Here is a 15,000-nt window from a genome sequence, read left to right as displayed (position 1 = left end):
GGTGCCAGTGGCCTTTAGGGTAATGGGGTGTCGTGTCTGGAACGCGCCAAATTACCGGCAGGTTATTTGCCGATACGAGTTTGTTTTAGCTTTTGATTTCCTCGCACGTCCTGCGTCACGTGGACTCGGCACGCAGGGAAGGCACGGGAAGACGGCGGGTTTCTCTCTTCCTCTTTCTGTTGTCTTCCTTTATTTATTCTTCTTTTCCTTTCAGTCACTTTTCTGTATTGTTTGCATTTGTTTCCGCTTCCATTATCGCTGTCTGTGCAGTTGCCCTTAATTATTTTCTTTGATTTTTTTCGTCCCTTGCTTCCTTCCTCTTCCCTCTCCCTTTCTCTCCCTCCGTTCCTTGCCATCCGTTCTTGCTCTCTTTCCCGCCTTCGCCATCCACTCCTCATGCCATCGCCAACCACCTCATTTCTAAGCCTACAAACAGCCTAAAAACTCGAACACGTGTTATAGGCTTAAGTGACGCGTTATGTGGGTCACTGCCGTGTTGTGAGCGCTTTTTGAACTGTCAGAAGAAATGCCATAAGAAATTAAAACGATGAGCAGAAATAACTAGCATGATTTTTTTTAACGTACTTTTTCGATTGATATTACAAAATCCGGGAATTTCGGAGTATGTGTTTCAGCTGAAAATATCGTTGGCAGTTGCGAGAGCTTTGGCATTCGCGTGTGTAAAACCTAGCGCCGTGACATACATTATAAGCAGTACAGATATTCGGCCTTGAATTTTGCCGTTTTTAAGCACCCTCTTTACTGGAGCTCTCTCTCTCTCTCTCTCTCTCTCTCTCTCTCTCTCTCTCTCTCTCTCTCTCTCTCTCTCTCTCTCTCTCTCTCTCTCTCTCTCTCTCTCTCTCTCTCTCTCTCTCTCAGCCTCAGTTCCTTTCCACCATCCTCCTCCACCTTCCCAGTCTCTCTTTCTTCTCTTTTCCTTCCTTCTCCCCTACTCTTTTTTATTTCTCTATCGCTTCTCTCTATCCCTCATCCCCTCCTGCCTTCTCTCTTATCACTCATATAATCCAGGCTCCCTTCCACTTCCCTCTCCCTCTTCCACTTCCCTCTCACTCTTCCACTTCCCTCTCCCTCATCCACTTCCCTCTCCCTCTTCCACTTCCCTCTCCCTCTTCCACTTCCCTCTCCCTCATCCACTCCCCCTCCTCATCCACTCCCCCTCCTCATCCCCTCATCCTCCCTCTCCATCTTTTCCCATTTCCCCTTTCTCTTTCCAACTTTATCTCTCGTGCCTGGGGCGACCTTGTCTCGGGCTATACTGTGTTTCGGTGTTGGCATGAGCGCCCGGGTGTTCCTCCGGTCACGCAGCCGTGTTCCTAGACGCCCCACAATGCGTGCGACCTTGTTCTTCTTGCCCCACTTCGCTCGGAGGTACACTCACAAAAAGGAGAAAAAAAGGGGGGGAAAAATGCCTGTTTTGGTGGGTGCGTGTTGGGGAGAGTGTTTGTGTGTGTGTCTGTGGGGGGGGGGGGGGTATGTGTGTGTTTGTGTTTGTGTTTGTATGTTTTAAGGGCGAGCGTGCATGTATGCTGTGATTTCGTGCGTACGTACCATATTTAACGTATGTTTGTAGAATGCCCCCCCCCCCCCCCCAAATCTAGGGCTACCCAATTCACATACACACACACACTCACACTCACACTCACACACCCACACTCATACCCACACACTCACACCCACACTCACACCCACACTCACACTCACTCACACTCACACTCAGACGTGTTTATAAGTATCTGCGTCTTTCATCTTTCCTCCAACGAGAGACAAAACTCTACGGTATATAGTTTCACATTTCAGTTACGTTTCCTTTAGTCAAATACTTTGTGTGAAGCGCTGAAATACCGTGCGTTCTTTGTTATTGTTGTCATTATTACTCTGTTGTCGACGTTTTCATTACATTTGTCAGTTTGTCACTGTCAGCATTATTGTTGATGTTATGATTATTATAATTTTCTTCATCGTTAAAGTTGTTTTAGTTGTTATAATCATCGTCGGTCGTTCCATTTCCCGCCTAAGTAACAAATGTCCCCCGCGCTTCCTTTCCATCCTTATTATTTTAGCGGCCTCCCTCGCGTGGCGTTACAGAAACATTTATCCCGGATCCCCCGCGGGCGATAAACCATAACGCTTCCACAGGCTGGTTTTCGCGACGCTGCCTCGTGTTGCCGGGTCAGATTCAGGTCGGGATTTTCTCCGCCGAGTGGGAGGCTTTCTGAGTGCGGGTTAAAGGTGGCCACGGTGTTACTCGGGTCGCCTCGGCCCCCTCGCCCCTGTCCGGTGCTGTCGCTCTCTTGCTCTCTGGCCTTTGGTCTGTCTGTCTGTTGGTCTGCCTGACTCTGCGCTAGTTGGGGTTTCTGTTGGCTGTTTTCTCTGGATGCTTTAATTATTTACTATTTTTTTACTCAAGAGTTTTCCCTCTCTCTCTCTCTCTCTCTCTCTCTCGCTCTCTCTCTTTCCTTCTCTCTCTCTTTCCTTCTCTCTCTTTCCTTCTCTCTCTCTTTCCTTCTCTCTCTCTTTCCTTCTCTCTCTCTTCCTTCTCTCTCTCTCTCTCTCTCTCTCTCTCTCTCTCTCTCTCTCTCTCTCTCTCTCTCTCTCTCTCTCTTTCCTTCTCTCTCTTCCTTCCTTTCTTCCTTCCTTCCTTCCTTTCTTCCATCTTTCCTTCCTTCCTTCCTTCATTCCTTCATTCTTTCCTTCATTCCTTCATTCCTTCCTTCCTTCCTTCCTTCCTTTCTCAGTCCTCTTCTCTTTTCCCTTATCCTTTCCTTCTCCGTCTTCCCTCCTCCCCCTCTTTCTTCCCCGCCGCGCTGGAAGCCTCGTTGAAACCCGTATTCTTTACGTGATGTTTATTCAGTTAAGAATAAAATGATAATCGTAATAATAATAAATTAAATGAATTAGTAAATACAAGAATAGGGAGGGGAGGGAGGGGGAGGGAGGGAGGGGGGGAGGCTGCAAATGGCGATTAGGTTTTAATGTGATAGTGGATGATGCGGTTTCTTGGTCATTAAGGAAATGGGAGGTTTTGTGTGCGTGCGTGCGTGCGTGCGTGCGTGCGTTAATACAACAGGAGTATGATGAGCTGCTTTTGTATGTGAGCTGGAAAGAGAGAAGGCAAGGGAGGAGGAGGAGGAGAAAGAGGAGGAGGAGGAGGAGAAGGAGGAGGAGGAGGAGGAGGAGGAGGAGGAGGAGGAGGAGGAGGAGGAGGAGGAGGAGGAGGAGGAGGAGGAGGAGGAGGAGGAGGAGGAGGAGGAGAGCAAGCCATCAGCTGGTGGCGGCACTAGACACAGTATTTCGCTCTCGGGACAACGCCAACCACGCGGCCTCTGTGTTCATTTTCCTGTCGCTGACCTCGTTTCACCCCCCCCCCTCCCCCTCGCTCACACACACACGCACTCCGTTTGGGTCGTGGTGGTGGAGGGATGAGGGGGGGGGTGAGGTTCGAAAAAGAGAAAATCACCTCCATAGTGTTGTTTAATTTTTTTATTTCTACTTATTAGATTTTGTTTGGGGGGGAGGGGTGTGGTGGGGGTTGGGGGTGGGGGTGTTCTTTCTTTTCTTGTTTCTTTTTATTTACGTATTGCTTCGTTGCTGGGAAAGCTTATTATTTTTATCATTATTATCGCCATGTTATTATAAATTATTATTATTATCATCATCATCATCATCATCATCATAATTATTGCCTCATTTTATTTTTTATCCTTGTTATTTTTATTTGTTACTCGTGTCATCGTCGTTGTCATTTATTCATCAAGAAGTCCAATTTGATGATGGGGAGAAATAGGGTCCGATTTGTGAGGGGAAATATGCTAAGTAGCTGCGAGATTTCTCTCTCTTTCTCTCTCTCTCTCTCTCTCTCTCTCTCTCTCTCTCTCTCTCTCTCTCTCTCTCTCTCTCTCTCTCTCTCTCTCTCTCTCTCTCTCTCTCTCTCTCTCCATTTCTATATATTTGTTCCTACTTCGTACGCCGGAAATCGATCGTGTCTGGCTGTGAAGGTCTTTGTGGTTGTTTACTTGGTTGTTGTACGTTTGTTATTTAAAGCGGTGACCAGAGGGCGAGAGTGAGTAACAAAGCTTGTTTGCTAGGGAGGAAGGGATGGGGGGAAGGGAAGGGGGGGAGGAAGGGGGGAATGACGGGGAAGGTCAACGGGTAAGTGTATATGTTGGGGGGTATCTTTGTTCTCTCCCCCTTTTCCTTCTTCCCCTTCCCTTTCCTCTCCCCATTCCTCTTTCTCCTTCCCTTCCCCTTCTCCAACCTTCTTTTCTAACCCTTCTCCAACCTTCTTTTCTAACCCTTCTCTCTCTCTCTCTCTCTCTCTCTCTCTCTCTCTCTCTCTCTCTCTCTCTCTCTCTCTCTCTCTCTCTCTCTCTCTCTCTCTCTCTCTCTCTCTCTCTCTTCCTACCTCTCTCCTGTCTATCGTTCTCTCTTCCCTCCGTCCCTCCCTCCTTTTTTCCGCTTTTCTCTCTCGCTTCCTCACTCTTTGGACAGGTGGAGTGGGAGGAGGATCAGCGACCAGCTGGGTTGGAGCCAGTGAGTCATGGCATACTCCCCTTGCCCCCCCCCCCCCCTCTCTCTCTCTCTCTCTCTCTCTCTCTCTCTCTCTCTCTCTCTCTCTCTCTCTCTCTCTCTCTCTCTCTCTCTCTCTCTCTCTCTCTCTCTCTCTCTCTCTCTCTCTCCCTCCCTCCCTCCCTCCCTCCCTCCCTCCCTATCTCTCGCTTTGTTTTTCTCTCTTTTTTCGTCCCTTCTTTTTTCCCCTCAACCCTTACAGTTCAACTCCCCCTTCTTCCCCTTCTTTCCTTTATCTCTGTCCTCCATCCCCCTCCCCCCCCCCTCCCCCTCCCGGCTCCTCTCATTTTCGGCGCACAAGTTGGCGAAGTGGAACTCAATCTCCCTTTTGAGAAATGAAAATGAGAAATAATGACACGTGTGTTTTTTTGTTTTGTTTTTTTGGTATATGTTTGTTTCGCTTCTCTGCGTATTGTTTGACTTCGATTGAGAGAGAGAGAGAGAGAGAGAGAGAGAGAGAGAGAGAGAGAGAGAGAGAGAGAGAGAGAGAGAGAGAGAGAGAGAGAGAGAGAGAGAGAGAGAGAGAGAGAGAAAGAAAGAGAGAGAAAGAGAGACGATGGGGGGAGGGAGGAGAAGGGGTTAGAAAACATTGCATTACTAGCAGAAATCTGTATGTGCGCACGTACATGTGTGAATGAATATGTGGCGTTGTGTGCGCGTTTCCTTCGCCCTGTGTTGTTTACGTACATGAGCGGCGTACGCGCTAATGTCCCGCTTGGGAGTGGGTTGAGGGTGGGAAAGGAGGGGGGGGGGGGAAGAAGTCGCCAGGTTCACTAATGAGGTTTTGGGAGTAAGGGGAATGGGGAAGAAGAGAGGTGGAAGGAGGTTAGAGAGAAGGAAGGAAGCAGAAGATGGAGAATGTGATGATGGAAGGAAGCATAAGAAAGATGGATGAGAGGAATCGAAGGATGGAAGGCATAGAGGGAGAAGGATGAAGAGGAAATGGTTGAAGGGAAAAGTAGGAGGAGAGAGATGAAAGGAAGAGTAGGTGGAGAAATATGAAAGGAAGAGTAGGTGGAGCAAGATGAAAGGAAGAGTAGGTGGAGCAAGATGAAAGGAAGAGTAGGTGGAGAAATATGAAAGGGAGATGGGTGATGAAAAGGATAGAGGCCAGTAAAGGAGAAGAGAAGGGAGAAAGGGATGAATACCGGAAGAGAAGACCGAAGAAGGAGAGGAGGCATGGAAGGGCGCGAGGGTTTAGCGAGAGGACGCGAGAGCCAGCCTTTTGTTCGGGGACTTTGTGTGTGAGGGAAGGGACTGCGCATTTCGCTTCCGCTTCCGATCTCTGCGGAAACGGGTCTTGCGGGCGTCGCGGGGTTTTGTGGGCGTCTTTGGGGATGTGTCTTTGTGGGCGTCCTTGGGGGCGTCTTGGGGGATATGTCTTTGTTTAGAGGACGAGGAGTTAAGTGTTTTGTGTGTGTGTGGTAGGGTTGTATGTTTCGCCTTGTATTTTAAAGGCGGGTTTGGGATGGCAAAGTCTTAGTGAAATATTCGTGAATAAATAATTACATTTTTTTTCTTTAGTTTTATTATTAGTATTGCTTGATCGTTTGCGTTTATAGGGTTTTGTGTGTGTGTGTGTGTGTGTGTGTGTGTGTGTGTGTGTGTGTGTGTGTGTGTGTGTGTGTATGTGTGTGTGTGTGTGTGCGCGCGCGTGTGTGCGCCGTTTTCCCCTCACCTATATAATGCAATGGTTGTCTAGCTTCCCCTGTAAGCGCTTATTACCGAGGTAGACGCATTCTTCAAGTCCTCTATCTCTTCCTCAACCCCCTTTTCTACCACACCTTCTTCATCTTCCTCTTCATCATTAACATCAGTTATCTTCATCCCAGCTCAATTGTAATGGCTCTCCTTTATCATTTTCTTTATTTACTTAACGCTCCGCATGTTACCTCCCCTCCTCTCTCCTTTCCATCACATCTTTTATTTTTCTCGTTATTTGATCACGAATTCACGTAACCACTCATTGCTCTTCGGCCGCCAAAGCTGTGCCTGAGAAAGGAAGCGAAAGGCCGCCCCTCGAGCCCCGGAGGCCGGAGCGAGCACGGCGAGACGAGCGAGGAGCAGGCGGAGCTTTCGGGGCGAGCGAAGGACGCAGGCACGGACGGTGGCTGTGAAGCGGCGACGGAAGGAGCTGCGGGCGAGCGAAAGGGGGTGGGGGGGGGGGCACGAGGGCGAGGGGGAGGGGGAAATGAGGTAGCTGAGCTTTAGATTACGCTGTGGGAGATGCAAGGCTACAAATACGCTCTGTGTAGTGTCGCAGGTATTGAGGCGCGCAAATTGACGTACCCGCTTGCACACACAGATGTACATGTACTCGAGAACACACACACACAGACGCATACACGCACACACACACGCACACGCACACGCACACGCACACGCACACGCACACGCACACGCACGCACGCACACACACACACGCACACACACACACACACACGCACACACACACACACACACACACACACACACACACACACACACACACACACACACACACACACACACACACACACACACACACATACATACACATACACACACACACACACACACACACACACACACACACACACACACACACACACACACACACACACACACACACACATACACACATACACACATACACACATACACATACACACACACACACACACACCAACACACCAACACACACACACACACACACACACACACACACACACACACACACACACACACACACACACACACACACACACACACACACACATACACACATACACACATACACACATACACACATACACACATACACACACACACACACACACACACACACACACACACACACACACACACACACACACACACACACACATATATATATATATATATATATATATATATATATATATATTATATATATACATATATATATACATATATATATATATATATATATAATGCAACAAAAGTAAGCAATTTGGAGAAAGTTTGAGGAAACAGTGGCTGTTGGCAGCCAGAAGGAAATGCTCTAAATTTCGGAGTCAACACCATAAGAGTAAGAATTCATTGAAACTTTTCAGCTGTGAGATCGGACTAGGTCAGTGGAGTACGGGAGCGCTTCCGTCGCGATTGGGGGGGGGGGGGGGGGGTCGCGTCCGTTGGGTATCGCTCCCTTGCTGTATAGCGAGAGGGTGACGTTCATGATGTCCGTGCAGCTCGCTGTGGTAACCTGTAGGGAGTGAGGTTGTGGGCAGGACGCGCTGGCAGGTTGTGCGCCTGCCGCTGCCATCGCCGCTGCCACTACCCTCAGTGCCGTCGCTGGCTCGTGCCGGCGCCCGAGGTATTTTTATCCCATGGGCTTCGTGTGCCGCTGCGTGCCCACTGCTCCGGTCTGCTTCAGTTACACTCCGCTCACCCACTTACCTGCTCCACTCTCGTCTGCTCTCTGGCTTCCTGAGCTGCTGCTGGAAATCCTCATCTGCGTAGAGCGCGAGGCCCCGGGACTTCGGGCGAGGCGCTTTCCGACGCGTCAAAGGAGTGCTGTACCGTGCCGTGTCCTCGCGTGTTCAGGTGTACGAAAACGTATGATAAGGCGCTGCTTTTGACAGACAAAAGGCCCAGTTGGACAGGACCCAGCCCCGTGTCAGGAGGGCCGCTGTAAATGGGAGTGTAGGTGACGTGTGCTATGCGCGCTTAGGGCTGCGGGCGTGGAGGGGGTGGGCGTGCGGAGCAAGGGGCAGTATGAGCGGGCGCAGCCGTCAGCAGTACGGCCGGAGCGCCACGACCTCTTACACGAACATCCTCGGGGATTCCGGCGGCGATATCCTAAACCGCTGTTCGAACCTGCTCAATAAGTTCGCGTCGCGCGTGCGGGCCGCGTCGCAGTCGGGGGATGACCGCGTGCCCCTCCACGACGCCAGCAACAGCCTCGGCGGCGGCAGCCACTCCTCCAGCAAGAGCTCTTACTCGCAGTACCCCATGTTGCTCAAGTACAACAAGTACGACGACTCGCCGCGCTACACCGACTACAAATCGTCGTCGGCGCTCGTGGCCGAAATGAAATCGCGACCCTCGCACGACGTGACGGCCTCCCGCTACAAGCCCGGTCAGGGCAGTTCGGTCCTGCACGGCGTCGGCTCCTCGTCGGGCTACGGCTACGGCTACGGGAGCAGCTACGGCGCCGGCAGCAAGGGCGGCCACCCCTTGTCGACCTCTGCCTCCTTTTCCTCCTTCTCGACCTTCAAGACCGACTACGGCGCCTCGGACCTGGGCAAGAGCGATGGGTCGCCGAGGGCCAGCAGGTACACGTACAGCCGCACGGCCTCGGACCTGGGCCTCGACGGCGACTACGGGCTACGGAGCGCGTACGCCTCGACGTCCGCGCCCTCGCCCAACTTCGACAAGATCGGCTCGCGCTACAAGCCGAGTCGGTTCCTGAAGAAGAACAACCTGGCGCGGACGGGCTGCGACGAGGAGGACGAGGCCGCCGACGAGATCACGATGCTCAGGAAGAACCCCAGCGTCAAGAAGACTGACTACTGGTCGCAGTACGGGGCGCATTCCCCGAATATCATAGACAAGTGCCTGGAGGCGGGCAGCAGCAGCAGGCTAGGCAACCTGAGCCCGCAGCTGCGGCGACGCCATGGCGACGGCGCCCTCGTCAGCGGCACCAGCCGATTCCGACCGACGAGGCCCGTGACGGTGCCCGAGACGAACGACACTCGGGAGAGCACACAGTCCATCCTGAACAGATACTCGGGCTTATCCAGCGCCGCCCTGGACAATGAGACGGGCAGCACCTCGTCGGCCACGCCCGACAGCATTGCTGACGACGCCGCCCGCCGGAAGGAGCGGGCACAGCTCATCAACATGTACTCGCTGCCGCTGAACGTCCTTCACAATATCGGCAGCTCCCACAACCGCAAGTTCCTGAAGCGCGGCAAAGACTCCGCGTGCCAGGGCGAGCAGGACGGCGACACGGGGCGGCAGAGGGCGCTGCGCTACGACCAGGTGAAGGAGATGGCTGCCAAGGTGTCCGAGTTCTCCACGTACATCCCAGAGGAGGAGGGCAGCCAGGGCCCGCCGCGGAAAGTGTTATACGGTAGTGCTTCCACGGGTGATGTGCTCTCGGCCTTGAACAAAACCAGTATGCGAAGCTCGGACAACATGTCCAAACAGAGCACGCCGGACTCTGAAAAGTTCGTGCTGTACGATCCGCCTATTGTGTTCGAGAAGGCGGCCGTGCGCGAAAAGCCGTACCCAACCGCGTGCATCAAGCCCGTTAAGCCCACCAGCCTCGCCCTCACCCGAACCAACACCATGGACCTCCTGGACTCCCCCACGGACGCCCCCACGTCCCGCCTCCAGAGCTCGCAGTCGCAGAAGAGCCTATTCTCCATCCTGGACCCCGTCAACAGTCCGTACAGCGTCAAGACCCCCAACACGCCCACCACGCCCTCGCTCAAGGTGTCCAACTACATAGAGCCCGAGCAGGAGTACACTTTCACCACATTCAAACCCGCCAACAAAATCACCAACAATAACAACAACAGTAGCACTGCCATAAACAACAACAACCCCACGACGCCGCAGGAGAGCAAGGGCAGCTTATCCGACATCGGTTACGTCCCCGCGTTGGCCCCCAGGTCTCCTCTGGACCAGCAAGTGTCCGTGACCGTGTCCGTGAAGCCCAAGGTCACTGGCGCCGCCCTGGCCTCGAAGCCGAAAGCCGACCAGGATGACTCGTATTCGTTCGTGAAGTACAAGGCGAAGGCTGGGGTGGGGGCCGCGCCGTCGGGCAACGGCAAGGGCCTCAAGTCGACCGCCTCGACGGCAAGCATCTCGGCGTCGGCGCTGGGCCCCGGGGCGCCTGCGCAGCCGCTGCGGAAGGCGGGGGTGTTGGACCTGCTGGGCATTCAGGAGGTGGGAAACAAGACTAGTGTGAAGCAACAGTATTCTTCCTTCTACAGCTCTAGTAGCGTGAGTAGTGATGTAAGTAGGGCAGTGACTGGTCCACGCTGCTCTGCTACTACAGCTACCACCACCACCACAACCACAACCACCACCACCTCTACCATCAAAGCCTTCACTAACCCGACCCTCACCAGCCCTACCTCACCTGGCTGATCTAGGTAATTACCAATAACTGAACTAGTACCATCGACCAACCAAGCAACCAACCCTTCCCCTTCTCAACCTCCGCTGCCCCCCCCCCCCCACTCCTCCCCCTCCTCCTCTTCCCTCTTCATTAGTTCTCTAACAGGGACCAAAAATAACCTGCCGGCCAACAACTACCATCACTTACGCTAATACTCGAGATACCCGAGTCCTTTTCTCACGCTGTAGAGGCTCCTCTTCCTTCTGCGTCTCCGTTTGTCGTAGTGTTAGACATTCCTCTTATCATTCATCTTTTTTCACCCTTCTTTGTCTCTTGTGTTTCTTTTTTCTTTATTTATTCTCTCTGTTTACGTATGTGGTGCGTTATTGGTGTGTGTGTGTGTGTGTGTGTGTGTGTGTGTGTGTGTGTGTGTGTGTGTGTGTGTGTGTGTGTGTGTGTGTGTGTGTGTTTGTATGTGCGTTTGTATGTGTGTTTGTATGTGTGTGTGCATGCATGTGCATGCATGCTTGTGTACGGGCGCATGTAGTATGCCAAGGACCATTTGCGTGTTAATGCTACCATCACTTTCATTACGTTATTATTATTGTTATTGTTATTGTTATTATTATATTTTGTTTTGTTTTGACACGCGGTTATGCACGGCGTGAGTAGTCGAGCGCGATCGAGGTGTGTTGTGGTATGATCGTAATCTTGTGACGTCATAATACACTTCCCTGGCTCAGCCCATTCAAACATTGGTAATTTCTATTTGCTTTATACTTTGATGAATTAAAATGTTGTGATGATAAATATCTCAATATGGATGATAGTATTTCCTCTATATTTTTCTTTGATATCATCATGATAATTTCAAACAAAATTTTAAGTGTCATTGATTGAATAATAAATATATATATATATGTATGCAATGGTAATAGGTGTAGGACAGAGCACTAGTATATGGCCTGAATGTACATGCTGCCATGGTGTGTGGCCACCGTGGCTCTCCTTGATCGTGGCCACCATTTTGCCTTCTCCCCTCTTTATCTGTCTTGTTGGTGGCCTGTTGCCCTGCGGTCCGTCGTGTGGTGACATGGCTGTGGTGCTGTGGTGCTGTGAACCCATGCCGCCGCCGCCGCCGTGACTGCCCCCATTGGTTGCCCCGACGCCGCCGCCGCCGCCTCCGCCGCCGCCGCCGCCACCGCTGCTGCTGCTGTCCCTGCCGCCTCCGCCGCCGCTGCTGTCGCCGCTGCCTGCCTGCTGATGTGGTGCTGGTGATGGTGCTGCTGGTTTGGGCGTGGGGCCGTGATGGGCGGGCGTGATGGGCGGGCTCCTAAGCAGAGTTCACGGGCACCGTCAGTGGAAGATGATGAAGATGGACACCTCATATACCGCAATGGCGACGTGCTGCAAGATAGATGTTCGTGAATAATACTCCCTGTTTTATATTTTTATTTTTTGTTTTTCTCCTCTTCATAGTTTTATATATATTATATATATTTATATACACACTCCCTCTTTGACTACTTCAATACTCATTCATTCAGTACAACTACAAATGTCCTTGTAGAGTCCACCACAAAGAAAACAGTTACATAGCTAAGACACAGAGTCATCTTAGCACACACTTGAAATTTCCAAAATTTGTTTCTAGAGAGAGATTTTTTCGTCCCAAAAAGTCTTCCTTAAAGATTAACCTCAAAATATCAATTGGCTTTCCATCTATACTTACTTTTCTCACAAGTTCAGAGAGCATTATTGCGTAGGACATTTCTGCCTTCCCTCTCAAGTGCTTAATCCTTTTCACCGAAAAGAAAAGCTTTGATAATAGACTTTGAGTGGAGAGGAAGGGGGAAGAGAGGAAAAAAAAACAATAAAAGAGAGAGAGAGAGAGAGAGAGAGAGATATTCATGAGATTCAGTATCTTGTAAATATCCGAATATTTTATTTATCATTTTTTTTTTTCTAATCATCATCTTCAAAGGAACATTCCAGAACCCTTTCAGATATTCATTACTTTTTTACATAAGAAAAAATACAGAAAAAAAGAAAAGAAAACAAACTATAGAAAAAGAATTGTTTCGTTAGCTTCCCGCTCTTAACGTAGTCATTGTTTACTCGTCTTGTTCTTGTTCTTGTTGTTCTTGAGGCCGCGGGAGGCTCCCTTTTTCCCCTCTGTGCCCACTGACGCCCGCCCCTTGCTCTCTTCCAGACAAGATCATTACCACTCTCGGCGAGGGCACCTTCGGCAAGGTGGTCAAGTGTCGCGACCTGCAGAGGTGAGTACCCGCTCGGAGGAGGCTGCCCCTGGCGCCGCTCTCCGCTCTTTTTTTGTAGTGAGGTTTTGATTTTTACTTTAGTTTCTGTTTAGCTTTTTTTCTTTTTTTTTCATTTCATTTTGTATTTCTCAAGTATTTACTCTTGTCATTTTTAGCAATTTGATTTGACGATTGATGATTTGATATCTATGGTTCTCTTTTTTTTGTTACAAGGGTATTTTTTGTTTCCCCACTGGTTAACGTAGTTGCTGTCGCGTCTATTTATAATTGACAATGTTTTATAACGTTGCCCCTCTCTTCTCGCGCAGATGTAATGCCCTTCATTTATTTTTATATGGACTGGTTTAGTTTTTTTTCCTCCGGTGCTCCTGGCATGATGTATGGTTTTAGTTACGCAGCCTTTTGGATCTTCAAAGATAAAAAAGGAAAACATTCTTAATCAGATAATGAAGCCGATAATAAAGAACTTGGATTAAAAAGGAAAGGGAACTAGAAAGGATAAAAAAAAAAGACGTTTCAAAAGAATCCAGAATCGTGTCGAACCAGAGTTTACTTACGGGAACCAAAACAAACAGCGGAGGGCTATTGGAATGTGGCAAATTCACTGGACAGAAATAGAGGTACACAGAGAGAGGTGGACGCTTGAGTCACAGGAATGGAGATGGGGTCGAGATTTTTTTTTTTCCGGCTCATTTCTTGTCTTTTTTTTTTTTTTGTGGGGGGGGGGGAGGAAAGTTTGTTTTTTTCGTGGGAGGAAAGTAGTAGGTTTTTTATGGTAAGGGTAATTAATTAAAAAAATAATAATAATAATAATGATTAAAAAATGGATGGAAAATATGGGAAAAAGATGTATAGTTCTTTCCAGCATTAGCAAAGTCACGACTGGAATCTGCCATTAAGGGCTCGTTTTAATAATTCATGAATCAGGAGTCTCTAAGCAGCCTGGAAAGAACACGCTATTTTTTTAAAAGGTCGCCCGCCTGCTTGAGGGAATAGAAGTTCCAGGAATAGGGATTTTGTTTATGCTTATTAGTCTAGTTGCTTTCCTTAGTTGTCGATTTGTTTGTTTTGGTTAGAATATGCAGGTGTAGTTTGCGGTTACGATCTATGATTATTTCCTTTCCTTTTGGGCTGATTTTTGAGTTGATTGCCTCTGCTCGTGTTGATTTATAGGAATAGGATTTTTTTTTTTTTTTTTTTTTTTTTTGGGGGGGGGGAGGGAAGGAAATCGAAGGAAGTGAAGGAGATGAAGGAGCGGTCAAGCGAGCGAGCGAGAGCGAAGGAAGCGAAGGAAGCGAGTAAGTATTGGGGACCGCCCGCGCCGCCCTTGGTAACAGCCTTCCCGTTGCAGGGACGCGCCCATCCCGAAGCCTCAGCGACACGTGAGACCCCTCGGACTCTCGCCGTCAGAGGACTTGTCTCCCGTAGGATCGCAAAGGTCAGGCCGAAGGGCGACCCCCCTCCCCCTCCCCCTCTCGCCGCTGCGCCCGCCCGTGACCCTGGGGTGCTTCCCTTGTGGCCGCCTCTCGCACGACCCTGGGAGAGGCCTCTCGGGACCCTCGTCTCTCTTGGTCTGTCTGTCTCTCTCTTCTTTTCTTCTCTTCTCTGCTCTGCTCTTCTCTTCACTATATATATATATATATATATATATATATATATATATATATATATATATATATATATATATATACTATATATACTATATATACTATATATATACACACACCCTTCTCTCTCTCTCTCTCTCTCTCTCTCTCTCTCTCTCTCTCTCTCTCTCTCTCTCTCTCTCTCTCTCTCTCTCTCACACACACACACACACACACACACACACACACACACACACACACACACACACACACACACACACACACACACACACACACACACACATTTTTTATCCCTTCCTTCACTGTCATTCTACCCTCTCCCCCGCCAGCACAAGCGCTCGCACTAAAACTCACGAACAACTGAGAAAAAAGCGAGAGAGGGAGAGAGAATATGACAGAGGATTAGGTTCTCTTTCTCTCTCTCTCTTCCGGTTTT

At 49.8% G+C, this 15,000-nt stretch overlaps 1 protein-coding gene across 9 annotated transcripts in view; it reads left to right on the top strand.

Annotated features, from left to right (window-relative positions):
* Window positions 1–15,000, top strand: part of LOC125038153 (probable dual specificity protein kinase madd-3) — a 56,218-nt gene that overhangs the window by 20,456 nt on the left and 20,762 nt on the right. For 2 of the 9 annotated variants that reach the window (XM_047631493.1, XM_047631491.1), the window contains exons 1-4: window positions 7,753–10,572; window positions 12,020–12,098; window positions 12,891–12,957; window positions 14,309–14,395. In XM_047631493.1, the coding sequence (XP_047487449.1) occupies window positions 8,323–10,572; window positions 12,020–12,098; window positions 12,891–12,957; window positions 14,309–14,395 (2,483 nt within the window). In that variant the 5' untranslated portion in view covers window positions 7,753–8,322. Of the gene's footprint in view, window positions 1–7,752; window positions 10,573–12,019; window positions 12,099–12,890; window positions 12,958–14,308; window positions 14,396–15,000 lie in introns of those variants that run through there. The other 7 variants (XM_047631497.1, XM_047631496.1, XM_047631490.1 and 4 more) reach the window with 6 other exon arrangements.

This window comes from Penaeus chinensis, chromosome 24 (assembly GCF_019202785.1).
Source record: "Penaeus chinensis breed Huanghai No. 1 chromosome 24, ASM1920278v2, whole genome shotgun sequence".
In the NCBI taxonomy this organism is placed as follows: domain Eukaryota; kingdom Metazoa; phylum Arthropoda; class Malacostraca; order Decapoda; family Penaeidae; genus Penaeus; species Penaeus chinensis.
Note: the sequence above shows the minus strand (reverse complement) of the source record. Positions and strands in the feature narration are given on the sequence as shown.